Here is a 19,596-nt window from a genome sequence, read left to right on the forward strand (position 1 = left end):
ATGGAATGTTTTCCCTGTCTTTAACATATCGATTAAGGTGACTCTTATTATATTCCATTTGAAGTAAGAAGTCAGAATTTCACATTTCTGAGCTGGAATTTTTAATTATAACACCTCCTTAAGTTGTATTTCCAACTTGGAAACTCAAGAGCTGGTCTGTCAAGTCTGAGTTTGTCTGATTTGAAATCATGACATCAATCCAAAATTGCAACATGTACCATAAACATTAGTGAAAGCTGTAGTATTATACTATTTATTAGCACTGCTGTCTATTTGTGTTTCTTTAAATAACTTGTGCACACAGTACTGTTCAACTTGTATAAGTAGAAATGTTGCCATAGTGTTTGGATACTGATAATACTGCATAATGTGTTGTTATCAACTGCTGTTAATTCTGATTGAGCAAGCCCAACACATGTTTTCCTGGACATGTCCATATTGGTTTTCCGAAAGTTTTACTGGAACACGGTCAACTTGGGTGTGATATCTTTCCCAGCTCTGACCCACAAGTTCCAAGGTAAATGGAGTGCAGCATTTGGGACTGGTAGATGTTAAAGTTCAGTCTGTTTGTATAAGTACGTTTCAATCTTAGCCAATAAAATACAAATCATTTGTTAGAAGCACTATGTTGACATCAGTAACCATCTTCCCAATGCAATATACTGCATTACATAAGGCTTAATGATCATCTAATAATTTTGTATTAAAAAAATTGGGTAAATTTGTGGACAGTGATTAATATTAATTACCACTTTACTTGAGCATTCATAGTTTTCATCCTCTTTCTCTGTACGTTTATCATTCATTTGCTCAGAGGTTTATGTGCTTGCTGCTTCCTGATCAGCTCTTCTTTTCTCCACCCTAGCGGCCCGCTTCTTCTCTTCTTTCGTCGGCATCTTTTCACCTTAAAACTGATTAAGTCAGTATTTGTGGTGCAATTACTTAGTACATTTTCTTTCATTTTTCACTTGAGCTGGCATTTAAGTCTTCAATCTGCCTCAAGAATGATTTAAGATATGAAGAGGTAGGGGAAGTGACGGCGAAAGTGGTAGGGATGAGAACAGCGCCCATACGCATGCGCTGCACAGTTGCCCTGTTGCCTGCTGCTGAGAGTTGATTCTACAATAAAATAAAATAAAAATAAAAAGAGGAATAACCTTCAGGGTCAATCATCACCCCGAAAGCGGATACTAGACGTCACATACCAAATTTCAGATCAATAGGTCAAACAGTTTGCGAGCTACAGGTGATTTAAAATCCTGGACAGACAAACGGATAGCCATGGTAGTGTATTATATATATATTATATATATATATATATATACTGTATGTATATATATATATATATATATATATATATATATATATATATATATATATATATATATATATATTGAAAAATATTGAATGGCTTATTTTTTATTACATCAAACTCTTATTCTTAAAACACTGAACAGAATTCTTTCTAGGCTTTCATGTTTTCTTTCCTGATATATAATAAATTAAAAGAGACAAAATTCAATATTAACACTAATGCAGTTGGTTAGCAGGCCTGCTATAAAGCTGATACTTTTAGGCAAAGACAAACACTGGAAATTACTTTCTTTATTTTTAAAAATTACTAATTTAAATTCTACATGAAGAACTCTGTTTTGCAATGGTGCAGAACTGAGTAAATAATGTTATGCATAACAACAATAATAAGAAATCTAAATGGATGTTTTTTATGGCAAGTTACTTACTTTTTATTCCTTTTACTGATGCAGAATACATGCATACTTTCATTTCTCGAGTTGTGAATTGTTTTCAAATATTTAATTGCATTATGTCTTATGTCAAGCCGATTCTTTCAGATATATACACATGATGCAAAATGTGTTTTAATAAGGTTTTTTTTTATTAAAAACTGCTTGGTTGAAAAGATGAAAATAACACATTTTATTAGAATCTACAACCTGAAGCAGTGCTGGTGTATCATGGCCAAGTTCTCAATCCAGCCTTTAGAAAATGTGAAAAAAGGGAGTGTTAAATGTTGATGTGAACAATATCCTGCCATCAATCCATTTTTAATACATACAGCCTTGAATTCCAGTCATAGTGGCAGAGGAACAGACATCTATTTGTGAAGCAATAGGTGCAAAGCAGGAATAAAGAACTCATTATCACTGTACATATTGCAGTTTTATGACCATAGTGGGTTAGCTGTACAATTTATATTTAGATGTAGATTTAGATGCATATCTACAAAACTGCTATTTACATGCAATAAGATATTCATTATTATTTGAAAAACTTTTTATATCAAAACCTTCATTGTTGTAAGCCCAGAGGTTATGTGCGCTTTCATATTTTTTTTACTTGATAATTGAAAATGTATTTTAATGCATTCATTTTATGCTGTTTTGCAGAAACACAGAAAACCAAGCTGGAAGAAGAGACAGGGCTGAACATTGTACAGACTGGAGTAGGAGATGTAAGTTCAAATAATGTTTTTTGTAGCCTCTACTCAGTAAATTTTTCTGTGACATCTTGTTACCTCGACACACTAACATAGAATTCATCTTTGCACTTCTGACAAATGAAAGATATTCTGTGACTTTAGAGTTCACCGTTGGCAGGTTTAAAGATGTGAGATGTTTTTGAGCTAAAAGATTTTGTTTTAAAAGATGCATACTTATGACAGCTGAGGCATATTAAGTTGAAGACTTGCTTCTTCTTTCCTTGTTCACTGTGCAAAGCCGATTACAGTACTATGCAGCAACGTATCATAATAAGTCTCTGCTGTGCAATCCAGTATTTCTGTGAGTTACACTAAGTAGGCCAGTGTTATAAACAGTAGATGTTTTCTAAAGTAGTAGTTGTGCTTGTCATTGCCATAAGCAGCTCTTGTGTTATGAATATTCCCAGGGGAGATTTTGGGATGGTGAGGTGTCTTCTAGTGAAGGGAATATATTGTGTATGAAAAGGACAGGCAGTGTGACCTGTTCGACAGAAATCAACAGTTCTTTCTGTAAGGAAAAACACTTAAAGACAGTTATGGACACTAGCAAAGGTCAAAATTCATAATTTAGTCCAAAGACATGCAGTTTAGGTGAACTGGCAATCCTAAATTGTCCCTAATGTGTGGTTAATGTGGGTGTGGGTGTGTTTGCCCTGCAATGTACTGGCACTCTGTCCAGGGATTGCCCCTGCCTTTCACCCTGTGCTAGCTGGGATAGGCTCCAGCAGACCCTGTGACCCTGTTCAGGACTAAGCGAATCAGACAATGACTGACAATCCTGGATTGTGGATAGCAGAAAATGGTCTACTTGAGTTCTTCTGTTATTACCAATCAAGAAGCAATTTGTACAATATGCACAGGCAGAAGAATCTGGATAAAGTGAGATTATGGGGGCAAGACAGTGGACACTGGTCAAACTGATGAGTATGATGAGTGTTGTTTTAATGGCATACACTAGATTCCCTGATAATGCTGTAACAGTGTCTGAAGGCCAGAGGCCTTCCTTTATTGTAATTTTCAACAGTAAACAGATCATTTACAAATTATTCTCAGAACAAAAGGCTGAATGTACTTCTCTTCAACACCCTGTTCATTTAAGACATCTGAGATGAGGTAGAATGGGCCTTTCATGTAAGGAATCTACCACCATCACCTCAATTTATTCAATTCAGTTTCTCTTCACTGAGAGCAGGCCGATAGTGCTGCAACATGTTCACAGGTAAAGTACAAATACAAGCTACTGTATACAAACTGCTAAATTACCTAATGCACACACATAAAGATCCGGATTAATTTAAACACATAGTGAAACAGAGTAATTTGAAACTGAATAATGTGATAAGGTCCTAAAATATATGGCCTTTATTATTACTATTATTCTTAAATATGGTTAGTTGACATTGCATGAGAGGAAAAAGAACTACAGTCAGCAGTACATCTGGAAAAACTAATCCTCTGGGGGTCCACAGTTGGTTATAACACAAAGTCAAAAGACAAACTGAGACAAAGCCATTGCTCCATAGATCTGAGGCAACTTGCTGTCCTGGGCTTTATATGGTAGAAGTTTGTTCTGGGAGGTCTAACATCACATTAGAATCTTTTCACCCTTGGGTTACAATGCTCCCAGCATCTCCGGTTTCTTTCCGATTGGCAAGGAAACCGCTTGGAAGTAGAGTAGTAGTACCAAGTGTTTTAGCAGAATACCAAGAACAGAAACAGAATAGAGGAAGGTTAGTAGCCTTCCTTCATTATTATCATGCTCACATTATTTGTACAAATCACCAACAGAGATGCAATATGCTCATCTAATGAGGAGCTCTGCTCAGCATCTGCAGCACTAAACCACTTCAGCCTGGATTTAAGAGCTGAAACCGAAGAGGTACCTCTTATATTAGCATGCAGATAATTCATCAAATTATGTTTTATTAAGCCTAGGAATCTTTCATAAACTGGCATTTAGAGATCTTAATTTGTGCTCCAGTTTGTATATAATGATAAGTTCAGGTAGGTGATTTAGGCTTTGTATGTAGAAATAAGGATTTTGAAATCTGTGCCTCAGCTTAACTGGAAGATTTAAAAGCAGAAATTTGTGAAAATATCGAAATAAATTGGATCAGTGTTCCTATGATGAACTTACCATAAACACTTCAGAAAGTCATACATCTCAGAAAGGACTTGTAAAATTGAATTTCCAAGCATTATTCAGTTTATTTTTGATTAAATATACTCCAACAAACAAAAGCTCAGTGTCACTGATTTTAATGTCAGCTTGAAAACCGTGCATCTAGGCTCTTATTTAGGTTAATATTTGCTTTCTGACTCTTTTTCAGGTAGGGTAAAAGAATATAGTGAAATGAAACTTTCAAACCTTTTTTTAAATAGACAGTCTAGGCTGTTTGCTATTATTTTTATTCATTAATTTTTGATAGCCATTTTGCCTGAATGACACAGCCTGTCAATCACAAGAGGCGTCACTGTGGAGCTTCAGCAGTGACCTGTACTTCTCAAGATAAGGTGTAATTCTCAAATAAGAAAGCTTGGCAGGTTTTCTGTCATAGAGACACAAAATGATAGCAGAATAATCACAGTAAATGTAAATTTTTAAATAGCTTTTTGTTGTGATAAAATCCACAGTGCTTTGTTGTAATATACATTTGCCATGCAAAATGCTAAAGATGTTCCTTCCCATTGCTGGTTTATTTTCACCTGTGACTTTATTTATTTCTTTTGCTTACTAATGGTGATCTAACAAGCCTCCTTTTAAAATACTTCAACCCTGCTACATTTTTCAAGGATTTTGCTGCTTTTGACTTCTTTGTTAAAAATAGCATGTTTTATATTTGTTTGGTATTTTAATTAATTTATCCCAAATGAATACAAATATTTAAAAACTGTTCAGTTCTTAACCTCGTGTCAGAATCATCATGCTAGGTTTTTATGAAGTATTAAATAGCAGTATGTATTTTCTTTCTTTTTCATATATATATACACAGTGGAACCTTGGTTCACAACCACAATTCGTTCCAAAACTCTGGTCGTAAACCGATTTGGTCGTGAACCGAAGAAATTTCCCCCATAGGATTGTATGTAAATACAATTAATCTGTTCCAAACCATACGAACTGTATGTAAATATATATTTTTTTAAGTTTTTAAGCACAAATATAGTTAATTAAACCATAGAATGCACAGTGTAATAGTAAACTAAATATAAAAACATTGAATAACACTGAGAAAACCTTGAACAACAGAGAAAACTAACACTGCAATAGTTCACGCTATAGACACTGGCTAAAACACTTTTTTTTTAATGAGCTTTAAGCACAGGGAAAAAAATGAACATTTGAAAAAATCCGTAATTTAATAAACCACCAAGAAAAGTAACATTGCAACAATGCACGCTACAAACCGAACACTGTAAACAGAAGTGAAAACAAAATCAAGCCCAGTGCATTCTTTAACTGCCTTCCTACCTTATGCGTCCAGCCCCCTCTCTCTCGAGCTGCCTCTGTGTGTGTGTGTGTGTGTGTGCGTGTGTGTGTGTGTGTGTGTCGCGCTCTCTCGCTCTCTCTCTTGCTCGCTGCACAGGAAATGCACATGGAGAGACTGAACATGTACAAACCGAAAGGGAAACTGGCTTGTTCGTATACCGAGTGTGTGGTTGTGAACCGAGGCAAAAGTTTGGTAAACTTTTTGGTCGTAAACCGATTTGTACGTGTACCGAGACGTTCGTGAACTGAGGTTCCACTGTATATAATCAGTCAGTCAGTCATTGTCTAACCCGCTATATCCTAACACAGGGTCCCGGGGGTCTGCTGGAGCCAATCCCAGCCAACACAGGGCGCAAGGCAGGAACAAACCCCGGGCAGGGCGCCAGCCCACTGCAGTATGTGTGTATATATATATATATATATATATATATATATATATATATATATATATATATTTATATATATATATACACATATAAGAAGAAGAAAATCCTGGGATGAGATGAGACTCTTTAGCCTGGGACAAGATGTGACTTTTTCAGAGAGATACTTTCACGTCCTATGAGATGAGACTTTGTGCCAAGAGATTTAACTACACCCGGGGCTGGAAATAAAAGACAAAGAGTAGATGACAAAGTAGAACGTTGTAAAGAATTCAAAAATGTTGGTGTGAGAGCAGGTTAGAGATAATGAAAGTACTAAAATTCGAAAGTCTCAAAAAAAATGATAATAATAATTGCATTAGCGCAAAACAGAAATTATTACTCGGTGAAATAACGGAACAGCGAAAAGATATATTGTTCTGATTTTAAGTTGGAGACTTGTAGATCATCTAATTCATGTTGCCATCAGGGAAAAGTAGTGTTTCTTCCCAATGAAGAGGACTATCTGCGAGAATTAAAAGATTTGTTGTTTGGTGAAAGTGAAATCCACATATGCAAGTGGCAGAGATGCGAAGTGGCTGGTGCATAGTGCAGGCTGGGGGGGTTGGCTAGCGAAACGAGCAGGGGGCAAAGACCCTAGTGTGTATATATATATATATAGTCACACATGTGACTATATACAGTCTATATATCTATATATGTATATATATATAGAGAGAGATGTATATATGTATCTCAGTAGGAAAGAAGAGAGATTAAAGAATTTTGGGGCAGATTAAAGGCTAACCCCGTCTACTGCAATATTGAAAAAATGAAAAACAAAACGCTGCAGTTTGATTAGTACCAGAGCATATTGGTGTTTCTAGTGTGTGGTTCACACTTGATTAACATTTAGTGTTGTTCTCTGTGATATACCAACAATCTTCCACCTTCTACAACTTGCATATGAGAGAAAGAATAAACTATGCCTGTATTTTATGAGTTTGAAATTTCCTTTCTTTGACAAAAAAGTCTGAATAATTAAATCATGTTGCTGCAATGACTGCAGTATTGCTTATGCTGAAAAAAATTAGTAAAGGGGAAGATGTCATTTGCATTGGCCGTTTCCAATTTCTTTAAGAAGTAGGGTTGTTTATTTCATTTTTTAAACTTAATTCTGACAACAAAAAATGGTGGTATATTATGTTTGATATTTAGTACAAATAAGTCCATTGGACTGGGCAGTTATATTTTTCCAGATAACGTGGTTTAAATTGTGTAAAAACCGAGAGAAGCAAAAAATAAAAAAAATTTTCCCAAAAACAACTATTAACATGGCTATTCACAACTGGATATCTGAAATGTTTACCTTTACTTCTTTCCTAACTAGTCTAATGGTGCTAATTCTGGCAGTCACATTAGGCCACTCACATTTTGAAATAGCAGGGAAGGTATTTACTGTTGTACCTGTCACAATTCCAGTACAGAATCTGATCCTCATATCTCTGAAGTTCAGATTGCACTAACATACTATAGTAATGCCAGGGGATATGAGAGCTTGTTAAAAACCATTAGGCTTTTTGGTACAGAATTATTAGACTCATATCTGGGAAAAAATATTGCCATGGCAGATTTCCATTATACTCGCAAGGATTACTGATGTACTCTGGTAATAATATTTTTTCTAGATTCCTTTTAGTGATATTAGTTTTGTGTGATGTGATGTTGTACACAGTTAGTGTGTTGGAATACTCACAAATCCTGACATTTGGCTGCACGAGAGTGGACTCAAGTAATTGTTTATTCAGTCTGCTTTTATCGCTTGTTGTTTCTGTCTTGGTTACCTTTTTCATTTTCATTACCTTAACTGTTTGTTTCACCACTTCCCAATCTGTTAAATTTTACACTGTTTCAAGGTTTATATATTCTAAAATAAAATAACTGTCCTAAACAAATGCCCCGATTTAAGGCTTGGTTAAGAGCACCCTACAGAAATAAACTGAATTGAATTGAATTTCGACCTTAGTTTCAGTCAGAATTATACAATACAATACAATACAGTTTGTTTTTGTATAGCCCAAAATCACACAGGAAGTGCCGCAATGGGCTTTAACAAGCCCTGCCTCTTGACAGCCCCCCAGCCTTGACTCTCTAATAGACAAGGAAAAACTCCCAAAAAAACCTAGTAGGGAAAAATGGAAGAAACCTTGGGAAAGGCAGTTCAAAGAGAGACCCCTTTCCAGGTAGGTTGGGCGTGCAGTGGGTGTCAAAAGAAGGGGGTCAATACAATACAATACACAGAACAGAACAAATCCTCAATAAAAAATAAAAAATAAAATTTTTTTAGAAGTACGGAGCAGAATTTAACAGTAGATGATATCACATAATAAGATTTGGATAATTTTAGACTCCTGGAGACCTCATCCATCAAGCTGCCTCCCCCATATGGCCATTCCATGGCTGAAACAGTGTTGGGCCAGCCAATCCGATGAAAGGACCCCTCTTTCTCACGATTTCTGCGATCCTCCATCAGGGATGACTTTAACTTAGGCAGGCAAAACAACTTGGCAGGTGGGCCGTGGCACCAAGTGCCACATTTGAGTACCGAGAAGAAAAACAGAATAGGTGAGGGTTAGTATCCAGTTCTAACTATCATGTTACTTATGTTTTAGTGCTAATGACTAACAACAGAGATGCAGTCTGTACAGTTAATCAGCAGTTCTAGTCAGGATATGCTAAACTGAAGTAGCGAGTCTTCAGCCGGGATTTAAAAGCTGAGACCGAAGGGGCATCTCTTATAGTAGCAGGCAGACCATTCCACAGTTTAGGGGCCCTGTAACTAAAAGGTCGACTTCCCATTGTTATTTTATTAATCCTTGGAACCATAAGCAGACCAGCATCTTGAGATCTTAATGTGCGCTCTGGTTTGTAAGTCATGATAAGTTCAGACAAGTAAGCCGGACCTCGGCCATTTAATGCTTTATATGTTAAAAGAAGGATTTTGAAATCTGCCCTAAACTTAACCGGGAGCCAGTGTAAGGATTTAAGAACTGGAGTTATGTGTTCGTATTTTCTTGTTCTTGTAATAATTCTTGCAGCCGCATTTTGTATTAACTGGAGGCTGTATAAAGAACAGTTTGAACATCCAGTGAACACCGCATTACAGTAGTCAATCCTACTAGAGATAAATGCATGAATTAATTTATCAGAATCCTGTTTATTTAGAAAGCGCCTTAATTTCCTAACATTTTTAAGATGGAAGAAGCATGTTTTGGACAACTTTGTAATATGCGCTTTAAATGACATGCTAGAGTCAAAGATAACTCCTAGACTGCGGGCTGATTCAGTAAAATTAATTGGGATTCCAACTGAGTTAAATGATGACAAAATATTGTTATGATCAGCGTCATTCCCTCCAACAATTAACATCTCTGTTTTATCTGTATTTAAAGACAAGTAGTTCTCATTCATCCACTCCTTTAATTCGCTAACACAACTAATTAAAGACAACATCGGAGAAACTTCATCTGATTTAAATGAAAGGTATAACTGGGTGTCATCTGCATATGAGTGAAAATTAACATTATGTTTCCTAATGATAGATCCCAGTGGAAGCATGTAAAGTGAAAACAGTAAAGGACCCAGTACTGAGCCCTGCGGGACACCATATTGAACTTCTGTGTATAATGATGGAGTACTGTCAGCACATTTCTGTACATATTGGAATCGATTTGATAAATAAGAACTAAACCAAGCGAGCACGGTGCCTGTAAGCCCAACATCATTTTCTAGCCTGTGTAGTAAAATAGAATGGTCGATGGTGTCAAATGCTGCACTTAAGTCCAACAACATAATTACAGTGGAGTTTCCTTCATCAGAGGATATCAGAATGTCGTTTACAACCCGTGTTAGTGCCATTTCTGTACTGTGGCAAGTGCGGAAACCAGACTGGAATTTCTCAAATAAATTGTAATGGGTAAGGTGTGACTGAAGCTGATTGGCGACTACCTTCTCTAGTATTTTAGAGAGAAACGGTAGGTTTGAAATAGGCCTATAATTATTTAGTATGTGTGGGTCTAGGTCTGACTTTTTAAGTAATGGTTTAATGACTGACACTTTTAGTGCATCAGGTACTGTGCCATGCAATAATGAACTACTGATAATGTTTAGAATAGGCGCTGCAAGAACATTCATTGCACTTTTTACTAGTTTTGTTGGCACTGGATCTAGGGAAGAAGTACTGGGCTTCATTTTAGAAATTAAAGTTAAGACTTCCTGCTCAGATACAGGATTAAAATTGCTAAAGTGATGAATGCAATGTGAGACAGGGTCTGCTAAGCTAGTATTTGGTTTGTAGTGTGATGCAGAGATCTGGGATCTTATATTTTTAACTTTCTCATTGAAGAAGTTCATAAAGTCTGTACTGCTAATATCTGTTGGTATTTTGCACTGTTGATCTGAATTTCCATTTGTTAATTTAGCCACTGTTCTAAACAGTACCCGAGGATTTTTATTATTGTTATCTATTAATGTAGAATAGTATTCTGAGCGAGCTTTAAAGAGGGCTTTTTTATATTTATTAACACTCTCTGTCCATGCAATTTGAAAGACATGTAGCTTTGTTGTTCTCCATCTGCGCTCCAGTTTTCGACACTCTAATTTAAGAGCTCGAGTGTTTTCATTAAACCAGGGAGAGTTTCTATGTGCTTTGATCACTTTTGTTTTAAGGGGAGCCACTGTGTCCAGAGCATCTCTCAAGGTCACATTATAATGTGATGTTAGCTGATCTAAATTGTTTTCCACGTTTACATTTGATGTTAACTGATCTGAATGGTTTTCCACAGTTACACTCGACTTACTCAAAGTATCTATACATTTTGAAGCAGAGTTACAATCTAGATGTCGCACTGTCATTGTTTTAATCTGGGAGTGTGTTGACAAGGGCAGGACTAAATCAAATGTAATTAAGTAGTGATTGGAAATAACTTCATTTAATGGAGTGATATTTAAATTTTGAATTTCAACTTTGTAAGTTATAATTAAATCTAATGTGTGGTTATGATTATGATTTGAACCTTTGACAATCTGTCAAAATCCTACTGAATTTAACAAATAAGTAAAACATTTGCTAAAAGTGTCAGTTTCCACATCAATGTGTACATTAAAATCCCCCATCAGTACTACATGATCATAATTTAAAGCCAAATCAGATAGAAGGTTGCTAAATTCAGTCATGAACAATGAATACGGCCCTGGTGGTCTGTAGACTAGCACTATAATTGTGTTGGAATCTGTTTTAATATTTAAAATGAATGCCTCAAAGGATGTAAAGTTGCCTAAATTTTTAGAAGTGATTTGCATTTTGTTACAATGAATTATTCCAAGGCCTCCTCCTCGACCAAAATCTCTAGAGTTATGAAGGAACGAGTAGCCATCTGGTGACGCCTCAGCTAGGGGGACAGTGTCACATTTACTAAGCCAGGTTTCAGTGAGAAGACACAGATCAGATTTTGTACTTAATATAATATCATTTACCAAAACAGCTTTAGTGCCAAGAGAGCGAATGTTCAATAAGCAGCATTTAAAACGGCATGCTTCTTTCTGAACTGCTGATATATTTTTTGTTTTAATTTTTAGTAAATTTCTATTACAGATGCCCCTGGTGGAGGGTCTGCTTTTATCCCTTGGTCTAATTATACACCTTATTTTTTGGTTATCAATTAATTTAAGGTTTGTATCAAGACTAAATTTACTGGATGCCCCATGACAAGGATTATGGGTAACAGCTTCAGGAAAGTAACAGGTGGGATAAACAACAGCCTGTGATTTAAGATCACATGACTGTGGCCTGGATGGTGCTCTAATCAGTCAACCAGGCAGTTTTGCTGCCATATTTTGGGACAGTACATAAGATCCCCTCCAGTTAGGATGAAGACCATCTCTTCTGAAAAATCCAGGCCTTTCCCAAAAATCATCCCAATTGTTCACAAACGCTATGCTTTTGTTTGCACACCAGGTTTCTAGCCAGCAGTGAAGGGAATGCAATCTGCTATAAATCACATCCCCTCTATATAATCTTGGTAAGGGGCCAGATACAACTAAATTATGAACTGTTCTAATCCAGATGTAAAGCTGTCTTTTTAATTTGGCCAAAGAGCAGTACTGCTTATACAGAGGCATATGTAGTACACCTCAGGGAAGCATGCCAAGGCAAGAGGAGTACAGTACGTGGATGCACCATGTCCAGAAATTAGCACATTTTAGTGGAATTCCCAAAAGCCCACAGTGATGTACTCATGATTACAAACTAAATAAACAAACAAAACAACTTGCAACATCATGCCACAAAACATTACAGGTGCTATGGCTTGTAGTGCCATTGAAAGTGGATGCTGTTGTAGATGTTCGGCTTTGTTGTTCATAACTAACATGCTGTGTTGAATTTAGAAAACACTCAATTTTGGAGTTGTAGTTGCGTGGCTTTTCAGAAAATGTAACCAACCCTAGTTGTGTTTTGTCCTCTGCTTATTTATTGGTGATATCATTTGTGAGTGGCATGTGAATCCTAATATTAGAAACATGTGGCATTGGTGCAATTCTTTTTGTTAAGTTTCTAAATATTAATTTTAATTTTTTCTTTTGAAATATTTTATTGTTTACAACTGCTAGGCGTTATGGGGGTGCAGCTTTCTAGAATGTCATTTTGCCACAATTACTCTTAAAAAGAAGTTCTGTGTGAACACTGAGGCATCCAAATAGTAAAGGGAACAGTGATGGTTTCATGTTGGAGCTTTGAAAAAATAATGACGTGAAACAATGCAGCATTTTTTGTATAAATTGCATGAAAACCACAGACCAATGATGTTACTGGTTTAATATTAAACTGGTGGAAGAATTAAAAATCCCAATAATCACCAATCCTCTCTTCTCTATATGAAAATGACTGCATTGTTTCACACTGAGATTTTTTCAACCTTCCCATATGCTGCCAAAGGGTGTGAGAGAAGTTATTCAATATGGGGTGCACTTACTTTTTCATCCAGAGGCACAACATGGTGGTAGTTTTTTGACAGAATTAATTTCCTGTTGATTATTTTGCAAACTGCATTACTTTTAACTGTGCATCTCTGTGACAACTCCACCTTGCAAGGGTCAGATTTCTAAGGATGTGAAATTGAGGAATCCCAAGAGGTGAACTTTCTTTTTCATCCCATTGTATGCTGCCACTTCTGAATAAAGTTATGTACAAAATCTCCTGTGTAAAAATCCTTAATATATACGTGTCTATTGCCTAATTATTTTTTTAACTAAATTTCAGTGAAAATAAAAACATATTACTCCAGATATTCAGAGAAAAACATAATTTGCATTAAAGTATTGACTTAATTTAATTAATATTTTGTTTTGTATGTTTATTTTACTTCCATGTAAAAGCAAGTTTGGTGATGGGGATGAAAATTTGCTGTCGAGTTAAGATTCTGATTCTATCTATGATGTTCAAAATTTTAAGAAATGTTGATTTTAGCATGGTGTTTGAATGCGCATCCGTACAACCCGAATTTATGAAAAATTGACCTGTTTTTTTCCAACAAGTTGCATTGTGTGTGTCCTGTTACAGGCTCTAAGCTGATTGTTTTTGATCCAGTACTTATCTCCATATTCTTTGAAAACAGTTTGACCTAATGCATTTCAAACAATAAGTGCCATAGAAATTGCTTAATTTAACCACGCTTTTTGCAGTCTGCTCTGTTTATTTATGGGACAAGGTGTATTAACTTGCAAAATTTTTGCATGAGTAGTTGATATACCTAATTTATTTAACTATACATATATGCACACACAGAGGCAGACACAGGCGCACATATACATACACCGAAATTTATAAATGAAGGTAAGCTAACAGCTTGTTTAGCCTACCAAAGCACATATTGGATGATTAAGAGAAAGAAATAAGCACACACTGAGACACTACAATAGTTCTCTGAAGGTCGACGTGCATTAAGCCACCCCTGCATCAATCTGTAAGTCTAAGAAGCTTGTTTACTTCATTTGTTCAAATGTGCTTAGCTTCAAATTAAGTACTATTGAAGCTGTTCACTTCATTCAATTTCCTGTTCATTTTACTGTACAAGTATTTATGTACATATTACATTTTATATAAGTTAATGTACTTTTATATTATTGTACAGTACAGTCGGTTGTATTATACTGTAAATTTTCCATGACATGGAAGTCTTGAATGGACCATTCCATACCAACTTTTTTAACTTTTGAAATAACTCAATTGTTTATGGTGTTTTCAGTCACCTTCAGACTTATTTTAAGGACCCTGGATGTAAGCAAACTCTCCTGATAAGCTTAAACTTGGAGCACCAGACTTGGACAATAGTTATGTTTCACTCGGATGAGAAAGTCTCTCAATCAAGACTTGAGATTAGACTCCAAAAATCAGATTTGATTTGTGGAAACCATTTAAAACCAAGCAACTGTGACTCTGTTTCAAAGATGCTGTTGGTCATGTATTACCAAATGTCTATTTAGATTTTTTTTTATACATTTAAGACTTTATTATTTGTGACAATATCTAGTACTGAGAATACCAAGTGCTCCTTTGGTAGGGGATTCTAGCTACAACAATTTAACTTCACCTGTAGTCTAAGTGATTGCTGTCATCACTGACACTCCAGTGGATAGTGAAAGTGCAATGGCTGACATGCGCAAGGTTTAATAACAGCTCTTGCAAGGAAGCTGCGCGCAGTCATTACTGCTGCCGGATACATAAGTAGCTGGATTCATGCTGTTTTATCGCTGTGAATGATAGCATGAACTGGAAGGGCCGGATTTAACAGCTAAATTATGTATTGTGGACTATTTTTAATGCAGAAGTACTTGCTTAATCCAAATTGACATTTATATCTCTACTTTATTTATTTATTTTTAAAATCAGAATACCAGGAGAATTTGTCAGTTACCATGTTGTATACAAACAAATGCAACGTCCAAAAAACACTTGCATATGAATTATAATTATTAACAGTAGCTGTACATAACCTGCATGGGAAATATTTGCAGGTTTAGTGAAAAAATAGCCAATAAACAGACTTTTTTGATTAATACTTGAGAGCTATCAATTTAACACCCTTCTTTATATCTAATTACTATCTCGGATTAATCCAATGCTAGGGATCATGGGGTCTAGAATTTGTCTGAATAACTTTAGATGCATTATAGGTGTAAAGCCTGAAATATAGGGAGTCCATCACAGAGCACAACATCTCACACACACACACTCACGCACACTCACACACTCACACTCATTCTGAGCCAGTTTACAGTCACCAGTTAAGCTAACATGCATTGAAATATGCAAGGAAAATAGGAATACTGAGAAAAAAAACGTATACAGTACAAATGCAGTCCACACAGTTCCAGATCACTATGGCTGGTGACCAGACTAGGATTTTAGCCTCGTTCTTAGGACCTATGAGGCAACAGCACTAACCACTACACCTCCATGTCAACTTTTATATTTGTTTCTTAATTTGCAAAAGATGTATTAATTATGAGGTCAATTACAGTATATATCAGTTTGTGATGACAGATACAATAAGGTTTCTTTTATAAACGACACCTGGAAATTGAATTTGATATAAGTTTGTATTTATCAAATCATGTTATTTTATATCACCATAAATGACAGGTAGCTTTATCTCAAGCTCATTTCCAGAACACAGTCCTAGTGTGGCTAGCATATGTTGTTATAAAAAAAGAAAGATGACAAATGAAGAAAACAAGGGTTTTGGTTTCATCTTTTGTTTGCTGTTATGTGTCCTCCTTAAAAATAAAATCTCTAACCTTTTAAATGCAAGTTACCTTTGATGTTTTCATTAAGTAACTCGACTTGCTTATGTAAACTGCTAATGAACCTTTGGTAAAATAAATGCAAAACATTTTCCAGGTAACAATGGTGTGCTAATAAATAGTCTTCCATTTTAATTTCCAGTCCATCTACAATGATAATGATGGGAAACAATATTTAAACCCTCGTTAACACATGAATGAACGGAAGCTGTCATTTGAATAGAACAATAACAGGATTATCTGTAGCACTGTCAGTTTATGAGCAAACATTATGTTGCCTACATTTTCATGAAAAAAATTAGTGGAGGATAATATTCAAGATTGGAGTGATGAAAAGAGGAAAATCTGCATTCATGGTAATAAATATTCATATTTGTCTGCTTGGAGATGAAAATCTAATCAAGGAGCTATTGATGCACTCGGTCCTTTTTAACCAAATATATCTCATCCAAATTGGGTTTGATATGGAAATTAGTCTCACTTTGAGTCCTGCAGGCCATAGGCGTTCTGGGATGGCATTGAGGGTGTCCAGTGCATCATATGTTGACACCAGCATCTGGAGCTACTACATGAATGAAAATGTTGAGGTTATTGCACAAAATTGGTTTTGATTTGCCTTTTCCTGTTTTTTTTATATCATTGTAGGCAAAATAATCAAAATTATATGTAATCATAGAATTTATACAAATAGTTTGCAGGTGTTACCACACTGTTTAGATTATTGACGAGTTATTCAATAGACAGTAAATACTGTATGTAGTTCTTACAGGTGAAGCACAATGTCATGTGTTTATTTGAAACAGAATATAGCTCCACAATATCTAGAAAACTAATTCTGTTATTTATACTGTGCTATAAATACAGCAACATGTAGTGCTGAATCCGTGCAAAAACTGAAGATAGCAATACTTTACATGAACCATATAAATTCTCTGGAGAAAATGAAAAATTCAGCACCATAAAGGTATTTCTAAAGTCCCATTGATTCAAATAATGATTGTTATGATTTAGGGTTATAGAATGAGTAGTGCTCATTTTTTGCATGTATTTTTGTCTTCATTTTAAGTTTTGTTGTTATTGTCATGTTTATAATGATTTTGTGCTGCTATTCTGCTTCTTATTTTTAATCATGGGTGCCATCATTTTATGTATTTTTGAATAACGATAACCACATTGTCGCATTATTACCTCTTCCCAAATTTTTGGATTTAAGAGATTTTCTTCAATGTATGTAGTTAGTAATTCAAATCTTTGTAGGAAGTTTGCTTGTTTCTTTGACTTTCTGGTTATCGTTTTCTGTTTTAGTTATCTCAGATTCATTCTGGCTATTTGTCCTCTACTTGTTCATGAATTGTGATTTCTGTTCTTCATTTCATAGTCCTTATACTCTACTTGCCCTAATTCTTGCCAATTTACACCTTGGCAGTACAATTATGCTGAACTTTGAAACCAGTAATTGCAAAACCAAGATCCTGGAAAATGTTTTATTACAAAAAGACAGTATGAGACACTATAACTGCTAGCCATATTTAATGTCTTGGCATTAGTTGGCATTGAGACAGTGAGAGGGTGCATACCCAACTGTGGGATGTGACTTAGTGCCTATTCCGTGAATCACAGTTGCTGCTGAATAATTTTCTTAATGTTTCATATGCATTCTATTGGATTAAGGGTGTGAAACCTGACAAGCCACTCAATATGTTTGATGTCTAAAAGAGTTTCATTATTACCTGTGAAGGAAATGTAAACAGAGTGATTCACATTCTGGACATACGTTTGAGCGAACATCATTTCTGGCATCTGTTAGCAGATGCTGTAGTTCCCAATACATGACACCAGTGATGTATGCCTCATGGTCTCTGGAAGAGCCAGACTTTCTGTGCTTACAACACTGACCCATTGATCTGTCTTAGACAGGCACAAGATGAACAGGTGATGAACAGACACAATGTAGATGAACTGATGTCACTGTGCTACCCATTATATTTTTTGTGAACAACAGACATGTCACTGCTTTTTGCACATTGGATTGGAACTCATACATACAAAATAATGTAACTCAAACAATGGCTAATGGTTACAGTGACACTTGCAGCATGTTAACACTGAGTGGATTTGTATTTCAGCAGCCTGTAATTGCCTTTAGGTGTTTGTATCAATTTCCAATATGTATTTCCATCTGGATGATGCTTTCCTTGTTGTGCAAGAGGTTGCTGATTCATTTACCCACTGGTGTCACACACATTGCACTTAGGTGTCATTTTATCCAATTCCCTCTGCAACATCTCGGGTAGATACAGATTTATAGGGTCATTACTGTCATGTGTACAGAGTTCAGTAAAATTCTTACGTGAATGTGCTAATCAACATGCACCAGGCCCCTCTCTCTGGCACCATGATTAGTGAGTATGCCACTCCGACTCCTGCCAAGGATCCTACTCCTCACAATGTTTAACAGTTATTCAAGCAGTTATGTTACCCATGTTCTAGGCATGACCTGTTGAGAAAAGAATTATTTATATGTTCATTACTCAACCAAACTTCAATCAATTTGTTTTTCACATAGACAAAAGGATGAATCCTCCATTATAACTTATGCCATGACCTGACCATCCCTACAGATGTTATACAGATCATTTAATCATTTACAAAGGCACACGTTTTTTTTGAAGGGCACCAGGTACTACCTTAATGGTTTATTGTAATTTTCATTTTCACCAGCGTATATTTTAAACATTATTGCCACATGGCCTAGTGCCATCTATTTATTTATTATCCATTTTCATTATATTATTCACAGAAATTCATAGAACCAGAGCATACCCTTTTCCTGAAAACTATAGACTGATTTTTTTGAATAAATTAGCTTTCTTTTGTTGTGCCATGTTGTTGTTTTAATCAAAGAAGGATTTTATTTTTAAAACTAAACATTATAGATCTATACTAATAAAAGGCAAAGCCCTCACTGACTCACTGACTGACTGACTGACTGACTGACTGATTGACTGACTGACTGACTGACTGACTCATCACTAATTCTGCAACTTCCCGTGTAGGTGGAAGGCTGAAATTTGGCGGGCTGATTCCTTACAGCTTACTTACAAAAGTTAGGCAGGTTTCATTTCGAAATTCAACGCGTAATGGTCATAACTGGAACCTCTTTTTTTACAATATACTGTAATGGACGGCAGCTCGATGGCCGTGGGAGGAGGAGTTGAGTGTCATGTCATCACACCTCCCACGTAATCACGTGAAAAGACTGTGAACGCAGTAGGGAGAAATGAAGGAGGAGCCGCAAACAGCGAAGAACAAAAAATTCATTAAACAATTGAGAAGGGAGCGAGTGAAGCATACAAGCATGTTCATAAGGGAAACAAAGCACG

General features: G+C 35.8%; 1 protein-coding gene across 2 annotated transcripts in view; it reads left to right on the forward strand.

Moving 5' to 3' along the window:
* ptprn2 (protein tyrosine phosphatase receptor type N2) overlaps positions 1 to 19,596 on the forward strand; it is a 1,061,581-nt gene that overhangs the window by 750,552 nt on the left and 291,433 nt on the right. For both annotated transcript variants that reach the window (XM_028804141.2, XM_028804142.2), the window contains exon 12: positions 2,409 to 2,473. In XM_028804141.2, coding sequence (XP_028659974.2) covers positions 2,409 to 2,473 — 65 coding nt within the window. The remainder of the gene's footprint in view (positions 1 to 2,408; positions 2,474 to 19,596) is intronic.

Source organism: Erpetoichthys calabaricus, chromosome 6 (assembly GCF_900747795.2).
Source record: "Erpetoichthys calabaricus chromosome 6, fErpCal1.3, whole genome shotgun sequence".
In the NCBI taxonomy this organism is placed as follows: Eukaryota; Metazoa; Chordata; class Cladistia; order Polypteriformes; family Polypteridae; genus Erpetoichthys; species Erpetoichthys calabaricus.